Here is a 19444-nt window from a genome sequence, read left to right on the forward strand (position 1 = left end):
TTTAAAGGATATTTGAAAGCTGGAAATACCTACGTTAACTAGAGACGAGTTCGGACTTGTATTCGGAATTTCGAACCTGAAACACGTAATTCGAGCCCTTTTACATATCAGATAAAGGCCAAAATTCTAAGAAGATATAAAGCAAGAATTTGTAGAAATGTATGGTACATCCTTCGCAATTATCGATTTTGGAATCATTTAATAGTTCTGAATTCTTATTAAAATAAAATAATTTGGCATTTTTCTAATACTTAATAACGAAAGAAAACAAATTTCTTTGTATTTATTTAGTTTTGGAAAGTAAATTCCACGAACTCTGCACGAAGCTTAAATCCTATTGTAAACATGTTACAATATTTTTAGTACACCTATTGCTACCTAATTACCTTTAACATGGGTGCCATTCTAAAAAAATTTCAAGACTGTATTTTGACCAATTAATACAATCTAGCATTTATCAGAAATTTGTAGCTCCCTGACATTAAAATGTACCTTCCCATAATAATGGCACAAATATTTTCATGAAGCTATTTATGTCAACCTTTTTTTTTTTGCTTCATCATTATTTATTTCTTATCTTATCCTCATAATTTTCTTTTAAATAATCCTAACTTTGGTCATTAACTAAAACGTCAGGGGAAAATGAAAACTTAAACAAATTTAGAGACAACAATAGTACAAATTTTGCTTACACAAGTAAAGTTCAAGTTCAATCAATCCCATTTTTTCATTGCGGTGCAACATCATTACTAGATCACTTCACAATAATTATGAAAAAGAACAATGTTTTCATTAAAATGTAATATTTGTAACATTTTTAAGGTAAAAAGGACATTTTAATTTTCAGAACAAATGGAAAAAGAGATATATTGATGAGTTTTAGTCTCATGATATTTTCAGAAGACCCCCGTGGCAGAATCGCAGCAACATTGTTGCAGAACGTTACAGAGTTCTTCCAGAAAGATTTTTCTTTTGAAAAGTAAAAAATTTAGTTTTCTTTTCTACAGAAGTTTACCATAATATTTGAATTGCGAATTTTGATAATCACTTTTTGACGCATTTAATTTATGCCAATAGTATCGTAAATCCATGTAATGTATCGATAGTATTTTTGCCAGTTATTGATATTGATTTTCACATGGTTTTTAAATTTCTTGATATATTTCAAACAATGTGGAAAATTGGAATCGTGCATTTGAGTATTTACTTTTTAAGGCGATGATTCTATCGAATTTTTGGCAGTTATTACTATTGATTCCTCAGTAGTTCTTAAATCCAATATTTTTTATGCGATATTACAATTATTTACTATGCATTTGAGTAAACCCTTTTTATAGAGTCCAATGCACATAAATTCGTTGTCGATCTTTTTTTTTTTGTGTGTGTGATTATTTACAAAATGCGAAGGAAATAATTTGTGCATAACCCTCTCAACAAAATGCAAAAATATCACCCATAATATTAGAATAAAAAATTATTACATGTTCAATTAAAAAAAAATTATAGTTTTTTTTGTATACACAGTGCTTTTGTTAATTATTTATAAAATTAAATTAGTAATTATTAATAGTTATATAGTAGTTAGTAATTAAATTTGTCACATATATGTTTGTTATTATTAATAGTATCTTGCAGAAAGATATTAGTGCTAGACAGTTTTGTTGCAGATAGCTTGAAAAAATTCTGCCACAGGGCTCAAAACTAATTTCAGTCCCCTGGACTGAAGAATTACACCCATGCCTTTTAGCTATTAGGCAAATTTTTTGTCTTAATTTTGTGAGTAGATCTTGAAATGCTTTGGACCATGTAAATTACAAAGATACAGAAATATTTTATTTTATATTTTAAAACAGAATAAACATTTTTACAACAATATGTACAATGCAAGCCTTATTCTGGGAATAAAGGCTCTTTGCTTAAAAATTGATTTTTCACAGCTGTTCGTGCAAACTGGGTTAACGCCCATTCCACATCTGAAATTCCAAATTCATCGAGAGTTCCCCTTTTTATTTCAAACACTGAATGAAAAAAAGAAAACAAACATGAGTATAGAAAAAGAGTAGAATCAATAAATTAATTTTATGAAACTAAATAGCTACTGCACAACACCAATAGACATATGTTACCACTAAATTGTAGAATTCAGTTATGTCAACAAAATATCTAGCTAATGTACAGATTATAAGGTTGCCACTCAAATCAGTGAAACAAAAAAAATTCCCCGTGTTTTCCCTGTACATATTATACACAATATCTTAAGGGAAAATACAGAATCACTGTGCTGTTGAGTGACTTATACTAGTGTTAATTGCTAGAAAAACTTATAAGGAAGAGCTTAACATACTTAAAACAAATAATGCTATAAAAAATGAAATGGTTTAGTATAGCTGAAATATTATCCTTAAATGTCACATAGATTACACTTTGAGTGGTGGCCACTTTCTAAAAGACGAAAAGAAGAAATAAAATTCCCTGTATTTTCCCAGTTTGAAAGGAAAAACTCAAAAGTAAAATTCCCTGCATTATGCCTGGCGATTTTTAAATTCCCTGTATTTTCCAGGTTTTCCCAGTGGAGTGGCTACCCTGAGATTAATAAGAGTGATCCGTGTCATTTCCCAAATTAAAAAGACAATCTAAACATTGCTAACTAGGTAGCTGTTAAAAGTGAAAATAAGATCTGTACTAGAACAACAGCAATGTTTTTGCAAGCTAGAATTAACATTATTGCTATTTATTTTTCGCTATCTGAAAAATCATGTTACTACAACCAACACATTAGTTGATATAATCAATTACTTAAAAAACTATAATATAAAGAATCAAAGGTTTAAAATATTATTACAGATTAAGGAAATTAGTATCATTTATTTAGTTTTCGGTATCGAAAAAAATACAAATAAAAAAATACAATATAAGTGCGGCTTTCAGGAGAACTCCTCCAGACATAAATCTCGTGTCGCGGCGGGTACTATAGTTACGAGAAAAAGTCACTTCAAATAGAAGTGTGTGGTAAATAATTTAGTCTTAATCTTGGCATGGGTTGCCACGAGTAAACTCATCGGCACCTTCATTCTGTTATTGCACCCCTATTAGAAGTCTGCTCTAGCATGTTACCATAGCAGCAGACAGACTTTTAGTCTGGATGAGTTCCCTTCAAACTCGCACAGAAGTTGATATCCTTCTTATTTACAGATTAGAATGAGAGAAACAAACTTTTGAACGATACAGAAACCTCCAAGTGCACACTTTAATTAACCCGCAGCTTAGCTAGGTAATGAGCATATTAACAGCTTTAGTGGTAACATTTATTTGGCTGTAAATAAATAAGAGACTCCATTTCCATGGCATTAGGGAGATTCTGCAAATTCACAGTAGCTTCTGCATGCAAGATCTTAAGAAATTGTGCGCCCGTGAAAAATTAACAAAGCAAGCATTTAAAATTCGTGTAGATGATGACATCCGAGATTGTCGCAGAATATCATTATATCTGTATGTCAACAAAACAAATATAAAAAAAAAAAAACGGAATTTCTATAGCAATAAATTTATTTTGAAAACATATTAAACTAGTAGACATACTCTCACAAACAAAGTGAAAAATGAGTAACGAAAAGAATGAATAACAAATAATCAGCTTCAAAAGAAACTTAAATTCTCTTTAAACAGATAACGGATGACGTCATGATCCACGCGAGAACGACCAACAGCAAATGAAGAGAAACTGGCTGATCCCCGCAGACCATCACGTTACTGCCGTAAGTTGAATGCACAAGATCGTCATCTTAAAACGACTGACGAAGATCGAACTTATACCCTCACTCAAAATAGAAAAAACCCTTTTAGCATTTATTTAACAGATGATTTCTTCGTTCAACCAACACAGTTCATTTCTAAATGTCATCAATACATTTCTTCAAATTCGCATTCCATGTCCATGTTTTAGGTTCAAAGGTAGGCTTAAACAGAAAACAACCTTTAACAGCTATAAACAGCGTGTTTGCTGTTTTGTCTTTGTAGCATTAATCACGCAAATGTAACGTAAAGATAAGTAGCATCTAAAATAAAAGTGAACATGCGCAGTTGATTCAAATCTTATTTACAGGAGGGTACATAAGTCAACGTAAAAGTATGAAATCTCCCTATTAACACAAACAGGGTAAGATTGCAAAACTTTGTTAGCATCAGCTGCTGGAATGTAATTACAATTAAATTCTGGCAATCAGTTGTTGATGCTCCAGACTAGTGGTTACCAACTGGCGGCCTGCGAAGCCTTTTTTTCTGGCCCGCGAACTAAAATATATTAGTTGTCGTTTTTTAGAGGACAATTTTGTGAAAAGTCTATATGGGTTTAATAAATATTACTATATGGGTTAATACATTTCTTCCATTTTAAAAAACCTAATTTCTTCGTTTCTCTGAAATTTAACATACAAACAGTGCAAAAAAATTTATTTATCAGGTTTTGCATCCAAGAAAACATTTATTCAAATACAAAAATAATCTAGTATGTTGCTCTTTTTTATTACGTTTTTTTCTTTTTGTATTTTGTGAATATAATTTAGCATGAGCGTATCAGAAATTTTCTCGAAGAAATTCTCCCATTCAACTTTTTGAAACCACTCATTTTGGACAAAATTATGATTGCATGAATATTCTCATGCGATATTCAATATTGAATTGAATATAGCAGGAGCAGAAAAGAAAAAAAAAATTTAATTTCAGATACTCAAGAATTTTTTGTCGTTGCAATAATTCCTAAAAAGTCAACAAAAGATGTTAATTTATCACAGAATTAAATTTAAAAGAAGAAAAAAAATCTTGTCACTAAGTTTCTGATTAAGAGAAGATTCAAAACTATATGTAACAAGCATTATTTGTAATGCCTGTTATTTTGCTTTTTAATATTAAAAAAACTGATAAAAATCTGACAGTAGTATTCAATGTTCCTTCAAACATAAAAAGAGTCCATCACAAAATTTTGATAAAGTTGCGGCCCGCCATTTGACTGGCGTTTTTAATTGCGGCCCCCGGCCACAAGTAAGTTGGAAACCCCTGCTCCAGACTCTCCATTTAGGAAGAACGGAGCATTTCTCCGTAGCGGAATCGGAAATTCATGTTTTGCTTGGAATTTTCTCAGGCTGGTGTTCAGATGAAAACGACTAAACAGTTAGACTAAAATTTTAACAAATTATAGTTGATTATTTTTCTTTTAATGTAGCATTCCAGTGCTTTGATTTCAGAAATGGTATTAATTTGAAATCTTTAGTGGGCCAGTGACTTCAGAAGGCTGCTTCAAGGTTTCAAATCCTTGTGTGAATAAGACTGTTGATTTTTATTGAACTTCTCTATGTACTTTTAAATTTCATTGTATTTAACTATTAATTCTTAATGTTTCATTTTTAGTTGAAGTACAAAAAATAAGGCACCGACCATAAAGAAAGGCACTTTTTAAACATAATTAACATCGGTAAATTTTTTAAAAGAATAAGTTTTGTGGAACACCAAATAAAAAACTATAGGCAAACTTACGTCGTAACAAAAAGCGTGGTCCTAATTCAGTTAACTGGATATCTCTTTTGTCATTGTAATGATGAACATGATGCCTGCAAGAGAAAAAAAAGTTTATATCATAGCTGCCAACATGGATAAGAAAAAATCAAGTAGATTTTGTGAAATAATCAGGATAATTGTTGCATAAGATACTAAATATTTTATACATAGGGATTTTTATAGTCATCAAAATAGAAAAAAATTGCAATATTTTCCAGTTATAATTGACATTAAACATACTTGAAATGTTATGTATTATGTTTACTCATAATTTCGAATATTAATAGGCATTTAATTCATGAAAGATAAATAAAAGATTTTTTTAAATTAATTTAAAAAGAGAGTTCTAAATAAAAATAAACTGACCATTTTAGAAAAAAAAAAGTTTTTGAACTGATTTCTATAAATGAGGTTCGCTTCATTATGTTTTAGTAACACTTATTTAAATATTCAAGTAAGCAATCAATAATCTGTACAAAAATTCTATTTTAATAGGGATTTATTTATTTATTTAATTTTTTTTGGGAAAAGCACGCTTTTGCATAATACGTGACGAAAATTGACTTGGTAAAGAAAAAAAAATCCCATTTTTGAAAAGAGAAAATCAAGCACTTCTTAAAAATACCCAGTGTAAAAAGCACTTTTAAGGGCTTTTAAAAGACGAAAATCGAAAATAAGCACCTTTAGGCACTTTTTAAAAATGCTTTAGGTACCTTTAGGCACTTTTTAAAAACGCTACGCACCATGTTTATAAATTATTGTCTCTGTCATTCTCATCATACTGTATAATTCAAAATAGAATATACGAATTCAAGAATAAAGAATTAATTTTTCTCTGATAACCATTCTCACAATATAAAATAGTTCTTTTTCTTAAAAAAAAAACAAATATCATTCAGAATCTTTAATTCAAATTCAACTTATGCATGTGACAAAAACTACTAAACTAGAAGACGCTGCAGACACGTGAATTCAACTGCCTAACATGAAAAAATTTATTGAAAAAATTTCTTTCAAATTAATTAATAGTATTTCTCTCGGTTAGTAAATCCACAGCTCACAGGTGCCAATAAACTTTTTTTTAAAGTCGGGATTTCGGAAAAAGAAGCTCGATTGTTTAGAAAATTCTATAGTCGAGAAAAAAAGACATTTTGGTCTAAAAACTAACTGGAAAATGCTAGCAGGAAAAAGGTTGGCTCGAAAAAAACTTTTTGAAAAGGCTAAGGCACACCCTGGGCTGTTGAGCCTTTGATGATGATAGTGGAGAAAAATTGGGAGCCAATGGTGTATATCAATAATGGAGAAATACTTGCTCTACCCAGAATAACTTAAAATAACTGTTTCAAATACACGGGTGCCAGTCTAAAAAAATTTCAAGACTGAACTTATTTTTAGACCAAATAATACTGTATATAATAGCATTGTGTACTGAACTTATAGCTCACTGACACCAAAATTTACCTTTCCCTGATAATAGCTTAGATATTAAATAAATCATTCAGTTATTTTTCTGCAAATTTTTTTCTTCATTTTTATGCTTTTTTTAGCGAACAAAAATAACAGCTAACCTTGTATATTATTTTAACCTACTACTGAACGACTAACTTTTCCCTGGAACCATTATTTATTTTTTGTTTTAGCAATACAATTTCTTCGTTTTTTTTATTTTAAGTAATCTTGATTTAACTTTGGCCAGCATTTCAATAGGTTTGGGTGGGGGAAGCAAACTTGAGCAGATTGACCCATTTGTCAAGACTTCAAGTATAAGATTTAATGAGGCTGATAAAAGGAAGATAAATTAAAGTCCTGACACCATTAATATATCACATTGCAATAACAGGGTGTGTAGCCAAATCTCTCAACAAAAAATAAGCACTTTTTAAGCACTCAAAAAAAATTTTTAAGCACTACATACATTAACAAAATGCAAAATTACAGGATCATGATAAAATAACTAGGTTCCGACAAAAAAACTCTTTCCTTGATTATATTAGCCATTACAAAATTATCTAAATTTTTTTCAGTTTCATATCAGAGGGTGGAAAATGAAGCCTGAAATTGAGAATACCTTGCAAAATGTAGCAGAATTGCACCTAAGAGTGCAAGAATCTTAGCTCTATCGTCGCACATGCGGACTCAGTATTTCATAAAACATGGAAAATGATTGGCGCTTTCATACGCTATGGACTGACGGTACGCCGAAATAGATAGTGGCTGACTGAACTGTGAAAAGGTTGAATAGAACAATGTGAAAAGTACGCTTTTTTCATAATACGTGGCGAAAATTGACATGGAAAAGAAAAAAAATCTCACTTTCGAAAAAGGGAAAATTAAGCACTTTTCAAAAACACCCAATGGGAAAAACACCTTTAAGGGCTTTTAAAAAACAAAAATGGAAAATAAGAACCTCTAAGCACTTTTTAAAAATGTTACGCACCATGAATAATTAAAAAAAAAAAAAAAACAACGAAACAATGTTTCCATTAAAAGATAATATTTTCTTTTATTTTGAAAAATAAAATTGTTAAATTGCTACTTAAATTTTTTTTAAATTTTATTGCTCGAATTTATTAGTAAATTGTGTCTTCTCAAGACTGATTTCAGTCCCCAATTACTAAAGAGTGGCACCCATGCGAATATGATTTTATATGGGATTATTTAGTAGCAATTAAATAATATTAAGTATGATTAATACGCTTTATCAGATGCTTTGTAAAAAATCTGATTTAAATCAACCGATCCAATTGTTTTAATGAATTTATCACTCAGAAAAATCTTTCCTTCAAAGCAAGTTGGCATTAATATTATAATCCCACCCACAAGCGAACATTAATGAATAACATTAATTTCTAAAAGTTACATGAACATTTGTTTACCTGAACATTATCCAATCACTATTATTAAGGAAGGATATGACTCTTTTTGCTTCCTCTTTGGGAACTGGAAATAAGTGTTTCAGGATACTTTCAACCTAAAAGAAATTAAAAGATTTAAGAACGATAATCGTGTTGTAAAAATATAGTTGATATGCTCAAATTAAAAGTTTCTGAGAGTGACTTAATTAAACATAACTCAATCTTGTTGTTCACAATATTTAAAAATAGGATATCTCATTCAAATTTATTATTATTTTTGAATTTTTCAACTGATTTTCTTAAATTTCACAGTTATGCATTTAAATATGTGTAATTTAAATAATGTGAAATTAATACATTATATAAAAAAAATTTTTTTTTGTCTCAGTTAAATTAAAAAAAAAAAAATGCTTAACAATTTATTAGGAAATTAACTTTCAAACATTTTTCAGACCCTGGCTACAACTACATCCTAAGGTAAAGAATCAAAATATTACAGATGTAACAGATAATTTGAATACAAACAATCATAAAGAGAGAATATGCTCAGAGGTGCTCATATCATGATAATACATTGTTACAAAATTATTCGCTAATTGTACATTTCTACTTAACTAACTTATTAATTAAAACAAAATTATTTTTCTTTCAGACTTTTAACAATTAAGGCATGTAATAAGCTCAAATGGAAATGGGAAAAATATTCTCTGTAGCAAAGAGAGATCAAGGAATAAAATAATCAAAACCATTATGCATACAACATATGCACTAACTGTTATTTTGAAATTTAATAAAAATTCCTCATGCTCAATACCTTCCATTAAAACCAAGAACTGTTATCTCAGAGAAAATGATTTTACAATATAAGCATTTTAAATTTCTAACAAAATTAATATTCGTTACGTATTTTATTTAGCGTAATTAAAGCGTTACATCATGCAGGGGCCATCTATTACGATTTATCCATAATTATTAGCCAAGATTACTGTCTTATGGTTGAGTAATGAAAATTACAGTCTTTGAGAATTTCCGCAATATTCTGTTTAAAATAAGTTTTTTCCTTCCTATCTACCAAAAGTTATGAAAATTCGTCATTTGCAACTAATATACGATAATTTTTTCTACTCCTTCAACAATTCTAAAAACAATAAATAAATAAATTGAAAGTAACGAGAACTGAAAAAAAAAAAGCAAAGAAATCTCTTCCTCATTCAATAAGCTATTTTGAAATTCAATTTTCTCTCCTTATGGAAAAGTAAAAGAACATAAACTCAAAAATGCTTAGCTGCTCAAATGTAGTATGATAAGGGCAATAAGGACTAATCCTAATTAAACCAAAAACTAGAACATTGATTCCTAGTAATCAATTGAATTTTATAATGAACAAAATTTCAGAGTTAGCTTAATTTTTAATTCATTACCTTTGTCTAATTGTCACATTTTATTTAATAGTAAATTTATGTATAATTTTATTATTATTTACCTTTATAAAATTTAGTCTATATATCTTAAAATTGTAAATACTAACTATATATTTCTGCGTTATTTAACACCTGATAGCCAGCTGGGAAAGTTAGCACCTCAGGTTATTAAATTACATTTATTGTCCTTTCTATTATGATTTTCTTCAGTCCTTATGTAAGGTTTTTGACAATTTAAAGCACTTTTTGGAAACTCATTAAAAACCAGTTTTGGCACCAAAAAATCAACCCTGGTACAATAGCAAGAATAGTAATTGAAATTTTTTATAAGTCGAGCTAACCCTTTTTCCAAGTTTTGTTCTGAAATTCTGAAAAATAAGATGAGGATATTCTTGAGGCATAGGTCCAATATTCTTAATATCATGTCGCAAAACTGCATTTAATACGCCAAATCTTGCAGTAGGTCCATGTGGTAAATGACTGACTATAAAGCCATCTAAAAAAAAAGTTTGCAACCATTAAAATACATTTTGAAAATTAATACTTGTATAGATATCAAATGGGGACAAATATTTCATAATGAACAGTTCTGCAAAGAGCACTCTTAATGTATATATTTTTTTTAAATAAAAAATGAAGACCAAGAGATTTGCACATTGGTAAACCCAAAATTACATTTAAATGATGAGAAAAAAAAAGCAATATCAAAATCTGACAAGTTATAATTGAGAAAGGAGGATGTACAGAACATCAAAACATAGTTGAATGCAGATTCACACTTGAAGGTGTTATTGTCTGTCACCTCCTCTTTGTTTGCTTCTTCAATCAAACTGGTTTTGATAAATTCTACATAGGCTTTCATCATCTGTAATTTGTCACACTTCAATAGCAAATTACAATTATAATTACAGTATCTCAAATAAAAAAAAATATTATGTACAAGTGGGGGAAAAAACATCTCATGATCAAACCTTCCCATATCTATGGACTCACAAATATGTTAGTTATTTATTAATCAAGACACTAAATCAGGTACAAAAACTATTTCAAAACAGATATAACCCTAAATATTTCATTATTACATACAATAAAAGTAATTAAAATTACTTTAACTTTTTTAATCTTTTCCTTACATTACTAGGTTGCTAACCTTTGAAGAACTATACAAGGAAAAGACATAAAACTTTATGTGAGCGTTTTGCATAAGTTGTGGAACTTTTTAACAGACTTTTCAATTTTTTAAAACATTAAAACGATTTTTTATGTATGTATAATTTTCATCTTAAGTATTAATTGAAAAATGTAGTTACATAATTAACTTTGATTTTATATGCAGTCAGCAAATAATGACAAAATACAGTGAATTCGCGATAACTCGAATCTGATAGGACTGACGAAAAACTTCGACGTATCGGAAGTTCGACTTACCCTTAGTTTCGGTTTTGGACTTTCAAAATATTGTCGGATTATTTAATTAATGCTTATTAATTACAAATCTTTTAATTGCTTACAATATTTAAGATCATTTTTCTGACAAGCCATTTACGATAAGACTGTTTGAAGCACTTTATGATACCCTGATCCATCGGCTGCAACTTTGCTGTTGTGTTTGGCGGGAGAAACTGCAAGTTTACTGCTTTCAAATTAGGTAGATTACTATGTGCTGTGCATTTATTCATAAAGAGTATCACTTTCTTTTTTTAGCGAAGAATTTCCGATCCAATTTTCTTACATAGTCTTCAAATAAAACTGATGTCATCCAAAACTTTTTGTTAGACTTGTAATCCAAAGGATATGTTTTTACATTCTTGAAATATCGGGGATTTCGCTTTTTATCCGATAACAAGTAAGGGCAATTTCTCTGTCCCAGACGCATTTCCTCCAACTAGGACAGTCAAACGTTCCTTGCTCATTTTACCCCTTGAGCAGTTTTCATCCTTAAACATCATAGTCTTACTTGGAAGACATTTAAAAAATAAAACCATTTCATCAATATTGAAAACATCATTTTTACTGTATCCTTGAAGTAAATTTGGTAACGTTTCATTTAACCACTGTTCACATACTTCAAAAGGGACAGCTTTAGCTTCTCCATGAATAGTGCGAAAGACATTGTGCGTGTGTTGCAAAGGAAGGGGCAAGATATCAGCTCCTATGTTTTTTTTTTCTTGCTTTAAGAGATAAAAAAAAAAATCGAGTTAAAGGGAGTAAAATTCGAGTAATCGAGAATAATTAACATGAAATTGAAGATAAAAGGGTCCGGACCTCATAAAAAAAATCGAGTTATAGTAATATTCGAGTTATCGTACTTCGAGTTATAGCGAATTGACTGTACTTAGTTACATTTGAAGTTTCATTGTTTTAATTTTTTTTTTTTACAATTTTCGTAGATGGACAGGTAACATGATATCTAAAATGCCATTAAAACAGCTATTTGCTCATAATTTTTTGACTTGTACTTACATTGATTATTAGTTTTAAAATACCTTAATACTGAGTCTTTCTTTCTGAATAACAGTTTTGTTTTACTTCTTTGAATCAATATAAATAAGGAGCTTAAATAGAATAATATATGAGTGTATGACTGACCTGGAACACCCCTTGTTTCAGTGACCATAATAAAATCGGTGACACCATTTGTTTTACATGCTTCAATTAATGTCTTGAAACTATAATTGCCTCTGTTCATCTTTTGAGAGTTTGGAAAAATCAACTTCAACTCCTATAAAAAATAATAAATATATCTAACACTTACAAAGTAAATACAGAGTTATGCTGTTATTATTGATTTAAAAAATATTGATTTATAGTGATGCCATTACATTGATGCTACATACATACACTGGAAGGGAGAGAACCCCCGCCCTCTTGAGATACTTCCGCGGTCACTGATCAGTGCAGAACTTGAAATAAAATTTTCCTCGCAAATTCTCTTTCATTACTAATTTAAAATCTAAAGTGTAGAAAAAGTGAGTTCAGACAAATCTAGAGCAGGGTTGGCAAGTTTTTGACACATGACGGTTTTTACCGGTTTATACCATGGTTTTTACCGTCATGTCAAAAACCCCTCTGTCAAAAAACCATAGTTTTGGTAAAACTGTATTTTTATTTGTGTTTAACTGCTTGCAATTTAAAATTAATTCATTTTAGGCAATATAATTAGAAAAAAAGTTGTTAAAAGATATTTAAGAACAGATTCTTGCATTTTCCCAACATGATTATACCAAAACATACTAGTCAGGGTTGGGTTTTTGACGTCAAAAAGTGGTTTTTGGCATGACAAGGGTATAATACTGGTTTAAACCGTCAAAAACCCATCAAAAACTGAAGTTTGCCAAGAAAATATATAAACTTCAAAACTACCAACAGTTGCCATGCATTATATTGAAATTTAATTATACTATAGGTAATTAGCAGGTTTTAAAATATTTTTTTAATTAAAATTAAGGTAAAATAACAGATTTAAAATCTCAGAAATTTATATTCAAATGTATGTGCAGAAAAATTTTGCACAAAATTTTTTTAAATATTTATATTTTGAAAAAAAAATTTTTTTTTTGATACTTAAGAAAATTAAAAGTTTATTACTATGCATTTTTGACATATAAGGAACATATAACTAATATTTATAAGGAACTTACAACTTATGGTGTACAAATACAAACTTGATACAAGTGTATAAAATTTTTTTTTAATGTTATACCGAATATCTTTATTATCCAGTATGTTAATTTGAATTTAAAAGTAGTTATATTTGTGAATAATGATAAATATAATTCATATTGTTTATTATATTTATTTATAATTATTACACTTATCATTTTAAAACAATTTTTATCTCTTAATTTTTTTTCTCCACTTGTATTAAGAATACAAATAATGCATATCTTGAAAGCAAGAAGTAATTATTCAACAGCTGAATATTTAGATATTCAACAAAACTAGTATTCAGAAAAATGAAATTCACAAGTATTTGGATAAACTAAATTTTCAACATAGTAAATGTATAGGCTGAATATACTGTAAATCGACACTAACTACTCTGTGTATTTAACAGAAAGCACTTAAATTTGTATTGTCTTATGTTAAAAAGATTATTAAGAAGATTTAAAAGAATATTAAAAAGATTTTTCTTTAAAAGATGTCTAATGTACAAAACTGCTAATGTTTATCTTTAAAAATGTGTAATTTTTAGTATAATCTATACTATACACTAAATTTGGTTATAAATAAATTTCTTAATAATTTCACTGCAGATTTTCAATAACACATGAAAATGAATACATAATATTACAAAAGATGTGAGCTTTCAAAAGTACAAGATTTTGGTTACTATTCAAAATATAAATGTTTCTTCAAAATTTTAAATTTATTTTTTCTAGAACATATTTAGAAACACTATCCTTTATAAAAAATAGATAAATTTTATGTATTAATTAAATTTCACATATGAATATAGGTTTTTGACATTTTCGACAGTGAGGTTTTTGACGCGAGGGTTTAAACCGTCAAAAACTGTCACATGTCAAAAACCTGCCAACCCTGATACTAGTTGAAGTAAAATATTAGGATATTAAACAAAATTTTCAACATTTCCGAGCAACATTTTGTTTGGCATATTACATTACTGAAGAATGTCAAGTCATTCTTGACTTAGAGTTTGTTAGTAGCTACAAGTTTTGTTTAGCTTATTTCTAATATTTAAGAAATGTCAAATTTTAAATTCTTCTTTTTAGTTCTTGAAATTATTAATAGCTCCAAGCACTTTCGTTTGTTTGTTTATTTCTAACAATTAAGATGTGCAAAATTTTGAATCCTTTGCAAATCAAGCTATAATGAAAAAAGTATCACTATTTTCAATAAGTATGTTACAATATTTCTGTATGAATGTATATCCTTCTATAAGAATACGTGCATATAGTTGCAAAATCAATAGCAATCATTTACAACATTCATTTAGTAAGGCAATTAAGTGAAAATAATTCGTTTTTCATGGTTTTTACCACTGTCATGTCAAAAACCAGTTTTTGACGGCAAAAACCCAACCCTGTTCATAACTAATTTAATATTTAAAGTGTAGAAAAAGTGAGTTCAGACAAATCTAGAGTAAGCCATGAAGTTTCAAATAATGAAAAGAAAAATTAAAAATTTACAAATGAAAATAAATGATGAGATGATAACTTGAAGTTCTCTTCTAATAATTTGTTTGCATTTTAATATCTTGAAGTATTTTTTTAACAGCAATTCAAACTTCCTGGCTGACTCTATATTTGTCTGAACTCACTTTTTCTACATTTCAAATTAGTAAAGAAGGATCGTCTTTCGCGATATGGCATCCTCTTAATGTTTCGATAAAAATAAGTAGTTTACCATTCACTCACACTATATTACTGTTGTGACAATATCAGTAACTAGTTCAAGCAAATGATATTAATAAACCTACTTTGGCAAACAGTTTCAACTTGATGCTTGGGTCCCTGCTTGTAGTAATAACAATTTTAGGATCTTCAACCAAAGCCCATCTATATTCATCATCTTCTTCTGTGGTTGCTAATAAAAATAAAAATCAATTTTTAAAAGTCCATTTTAAAGTGAATCACTTAAATTTTATATAGGCTTGCTGGAAGAAAAAAATTAGACACTATTAAAGAAATAAAAAACATTATGTCTAATAAATTATTAATTTAAAATGAGTGTTTTTCTTTTCAGTCCTTACTACTCGAAATTTCTTTAAAAACATGACAAAGTATCTTAATCATTTTCTTAACCAGGTCTAAACATCAACATCAACAGGCAACTAAAGCAAAAAACGTGAATAAAGCACAAATTAAGTAGACAAATGGATATACTATAGTTTAAGCTCTATAAACAAGAACATTCCTCAGTGTCTTAACATCAAATGAAGGCAGAAAAGAGACAAACACGTGCAAGATTTAACAAATTGAAACAGAGAAACAAGCTAGAACAAAGAAATAATAAGAGAATGGATTAGGTGGGAACCCAAGGGTGAAACAGATAATGATTTTAGAAGCAGAAAACTCTAACAATTTAGAGAGATAGAAGATGGTTAATGTCCAGATTTTGGACATGCCTTTCTTGTTGTTTAAATTGAAGTTTAAGGGCACACTATGTTTGTCAAACATACACAAGACCAGACTGACACAAAATTTAATAAATACCCCCTGCCATTAATATCAGTTGTCTTTAATATTAAAGAAATTTAAATTTATTAAAAATTCAAATTTATTCAAAATCTTGGCAATTTGAGAACTGAACGCCAGATAATGAGGTTAAAAATTATCTTGTTAAAGTTCAAATTGGAGAGTTTGGTGGATTGCGAGATTAATTTTTGAGAGGTAGAATTAATAATATCAGAAGAAAAAGTATATAGATAGGGTTGCACAACATTTTTAAGTGAAGGGCCACTTGCATAGCAGCTTAACTAGAGAAGGGCCGCATGCATATTTAGTCATGTTTGCAGCAAATAATATAAACGTTAGTGTTATATATATATATATATATATATATATATATTGAGGAAAAAATATAAATTCCTAAAAAAAAATAATGCTTAGAGAATGAAAGTGTAAAAAAATACTTACAAATTTTAATGTGTAATGTAAATTTGAATTTACTATTTTAATTAAAGAAGATTTATAGGGTTTAAGCGAAAACCAAAAATCAAAACAAAACCATTAAAGTACAAAATAAGATTCAATATTTAAAAAAATATAAGTATACAAACATAAATTAATTTAATATAGTCAAAATTAGATTTAATTTTTTCCCTTTGATATTAATAATTTATTCTTCATTCGATTTCTAAATGACGCATTTGATTTTTGGTATTATAAATTCATGAGATTTTTGAGCTTGAACAAAAAAAGCTATTATTTTTTTTTTTCAATAATTAGTTTGTAACAATTATATAATAATTTTAACCATTTTAGTTGAAACTGTTAAAAACTTAAGTTATAATATTGCTTGCGCTTTGAGTCAGATGGCTTTTAAATGAAGCGAGGAATTAAAAACTTTCATAAGCTTACAATTCAAATAAAAACTTATAAATATTGTAGCAATGTAAAAATACATATAATAAATTCAAAAAGAAGCAATAGCTACTGGTCCGTCATTAAAATAATGAACTACAAAATACTTAAAAAAGATTAAATAAATTGTTTTTAAATAATATTAACATATTCTTTTAGAACAGGGGTGCTATTAGTGCCGCCCGTGGTCCGGCGGCCACAAGCGGTCTGTTGACTGTTGATGTGCGGCCCAAGGGAACTTCTGAAAGTAATACAAATATTTGTTTTAACATTATAAATTTTCTTTAATTAAAATATTTAATTCAAATTTATTACTCATTCTGTAAGCTTCTTTTTGGTTAGAATTTATACCTCCTCCCAATATTTATGTACATATATTTATATATATAGATATTTGATAAATTAATTATTGTGAAAAATGGAAAAGTTTAAAAAAAAAAAAAAAAAAAAAAAAAAACAGTTTTTTGTTTTAAATAATTTCAAATAATTAAAAGTAGTTAATATTCTGCAAATATGTTATTAAGTTTACTGATAAAAATATCTAGTACTTAGAACACTAATATTTGCATAAAAATGATCATATTTGCCTCTAACGTGGCTAAATATGCTTCGTTTATCTACCTGTTGTGCAAGTGGCCCTTCACTCAAAAAGGTTGTGCACCGACTGCTATATTAGAGCCTTGAATTTTGATTGGTATACGTAAAAAAATCTGATTTAAATAAAAATCCAGTTATTTTTTTTATTATTTTAAATTATGATTTTTGTCAACAGCTTTGAATAATAGGGAATATTCTAAAAATATAGAAAAATTAAGAAACTAAAAGAAACTGTTAAAATCCAATCAAGTTGATAGCTCTTTCTAATGAATAAGTAAAAAAAATCTACAACTTACCCTCAATATCATCCCATTCAAGAGAATCTTGCAATCTTAACGCTTCTTTTTGCAAAGTTGTTGGCAAAACTTTGTTTTCTAATGAGAAAAAAAAATCAGTTAAAAATATTTTAATTAGTTCAGGACATTCTTTATTTTGGTAAGCAAATGATCTTTACCTTCCAAAGATTTTTTAACGAGAGTTTTTTTTTCTATCTTTGATTGGTCTTTCTTAGATTGTTTAGCACCATATATGAGCTGCCGCCTTTCTTTAGCTTGCCTTTGAAACTAAGTTTTTTTTAAAAAAAAAGTTAAATAAATCAGATTTATATTTTATGATATAAAGAGCATACAAACAAACTGAAAAATCAAAATTGAAAATATAATAATAATAAATAAATAAAAAGTAAAAAAAAATAGTTACTTTATCATGAAAAAATTAAAAAATATTTTCAAAGAAGACAAAAAGTCTGATAAAAATTAAAATAAAAAAAGTTTGATAAAAGAAAATATTTAAATTATGGGCATTTTAGGGTTCAACGGGAGTAAGCCAAAGGTCACCAAAAATGTAGACCTGCACCAACTTTTTTTAAAGTATTTTTTTCAAACATAATTTCGCAAAAAATAATTAAATAAATTGAAAAAAGTACAATAAATTTAAAAAAAAAAAATTGATTTCACTTCTGCCTTCTAGCTCCCTTAAAAAAGCCAAAATTATAAACAGACTAATTTAGCTTTTTTTTCTTTCTTTTTTAATTACAAGTGTACAGAGCACAAAAAAATATATCACCCTAAATAACTTTCATTCTGATAATCTGATTTTCACATACTAAGTGTCCATCCTAATGGTTCTAGGGGGTGACCTCAAATATGCAAATTATTAATTAAGTTATTTCTTTAAATATACAAGTAAAATATGAAGTTAATTTACTTAAATTATATACCTAATAAATAAAGCTAAATTATAAATTTAATTTGTCATCAAATGTTTAGAAGTTTTTGTTTTAAGGACAATAATTTAAAATTTTATTACTTTCGAAGTAAAATCTATCAATCTAATACAGTAAATTTGTAAAAGAATTTTTTTCTTTATATTTTTAAAAAAAAGAAAACCTACTTAACTCGTTTTAATGAGATTACACTTGAATAAAAGTATGTAATAAAATATAAATGTAATAAATATAATAAAAGTACTTAAATATAGTTAGTATATATAATATATATATATAATATAATAAAATATATATATAATAAAATAATTCAATATAATATATAATATAATAAAATAATTCAAACCAATCAATCTCTTTTTAACTCATATGCTTAAAAAGAATTTTTAAACTGCAATTTAGTTTTATTCCACTCTAATCAAGAAAATTTCTAAATTTTTAATAACATATAAATAAAACAATTACCATTTTATGGACCAGTACAAAAGCTTTTAGAGTTATTTACGAAATATAAACTGTTATCAAGCCAACTCAAACAATTTTGAAACTTTTCGATTATGAGCCTCGTGGAAAATGAAAAATGTACAATCAAAATATTTGAAAGTAAGTTGTTGGTTAAGTGTGCAATAGGTTTAATTTTATGATTATGCTACAGAAATGCTTGTAGCTTTTTAATAGCAATATTATTTTTCAGGGTAAATCTTGACTAAAGAGCCATTTCTACTAAATGTCAATATTAAAAAACCG

The 19444-nt window shown here is 27.9% G+C and overlaps 1 protein-coding gene across 1 annotated transcript; it reads right to left on the reverse strand.

Moving 5' to 3' along the window:
- Nucleotides 1–1811: 1811 nt before the first annotated feature.
- On the reverse strand, nt 1812–19325 carry LOC107452368 (U3 small nucleolar ribonucleoprotein IMP4). Its single transcript, XM_016068832.4, has 9 exons — nt 19163–19325; nt 17927–18035; nt 17769–17846; nt 15270–15376; nt 12416–12548; nt 10168–10322; nt 8427–8521; nt 5530–5603; nt 1812–2018 (listed from the first exon to the last, which is right to left on the reverse strand). Exons 1-9 carry the CDS (start codon nt 19163–19165, stop codon nt 1891–1893), a joined length of 882 nt encoding a protein of 293 aa, XP_015924318.1. The 5' UTR covers nt 19166–19325; the 3' UTR covers nt 1812–1890.
- Between the last annotated feature and the right edge of the window lie 119 nt (nt 19326–19444).

The sequence above is a fragment of the Parasteatoda tepidariorum genome, chromosome 9 (genome assembly GCF_982258835.1).
Source record: "Parasteatoda tepidariorum strain Cologne lab strain chromosome 9, Ptep-v5.0, whole genome shotgun sequence".
Classification (NCBI taxonomy): Eukaryota; Metazoa; Arthropoda; class Arachnida; order Araneae; family Theridiidae; genus Parasteatoda; species Parasteatoda tepidariorum.

Excerpts from the sequence above, each read along its gene's own strand:
- LOC107452368 (XM_016068832.4), bottom strand. Across the intron at positions 12,549-15,269 it reads AGTTGAAACTGTTTGCCAAA|GAGTTGAAGTTGATTTTTCC; the intron begins GTAGGTTTATTA and ends TATTTTTTATAG. Across the intron at positions 8,522-10,167 it reads GAACAAAACTTGGAAAAAGG|GTTGAAAGTATCCTGAAACA; the intron begins GTTAGCTCGACT and ends AATTTCTTTTAG.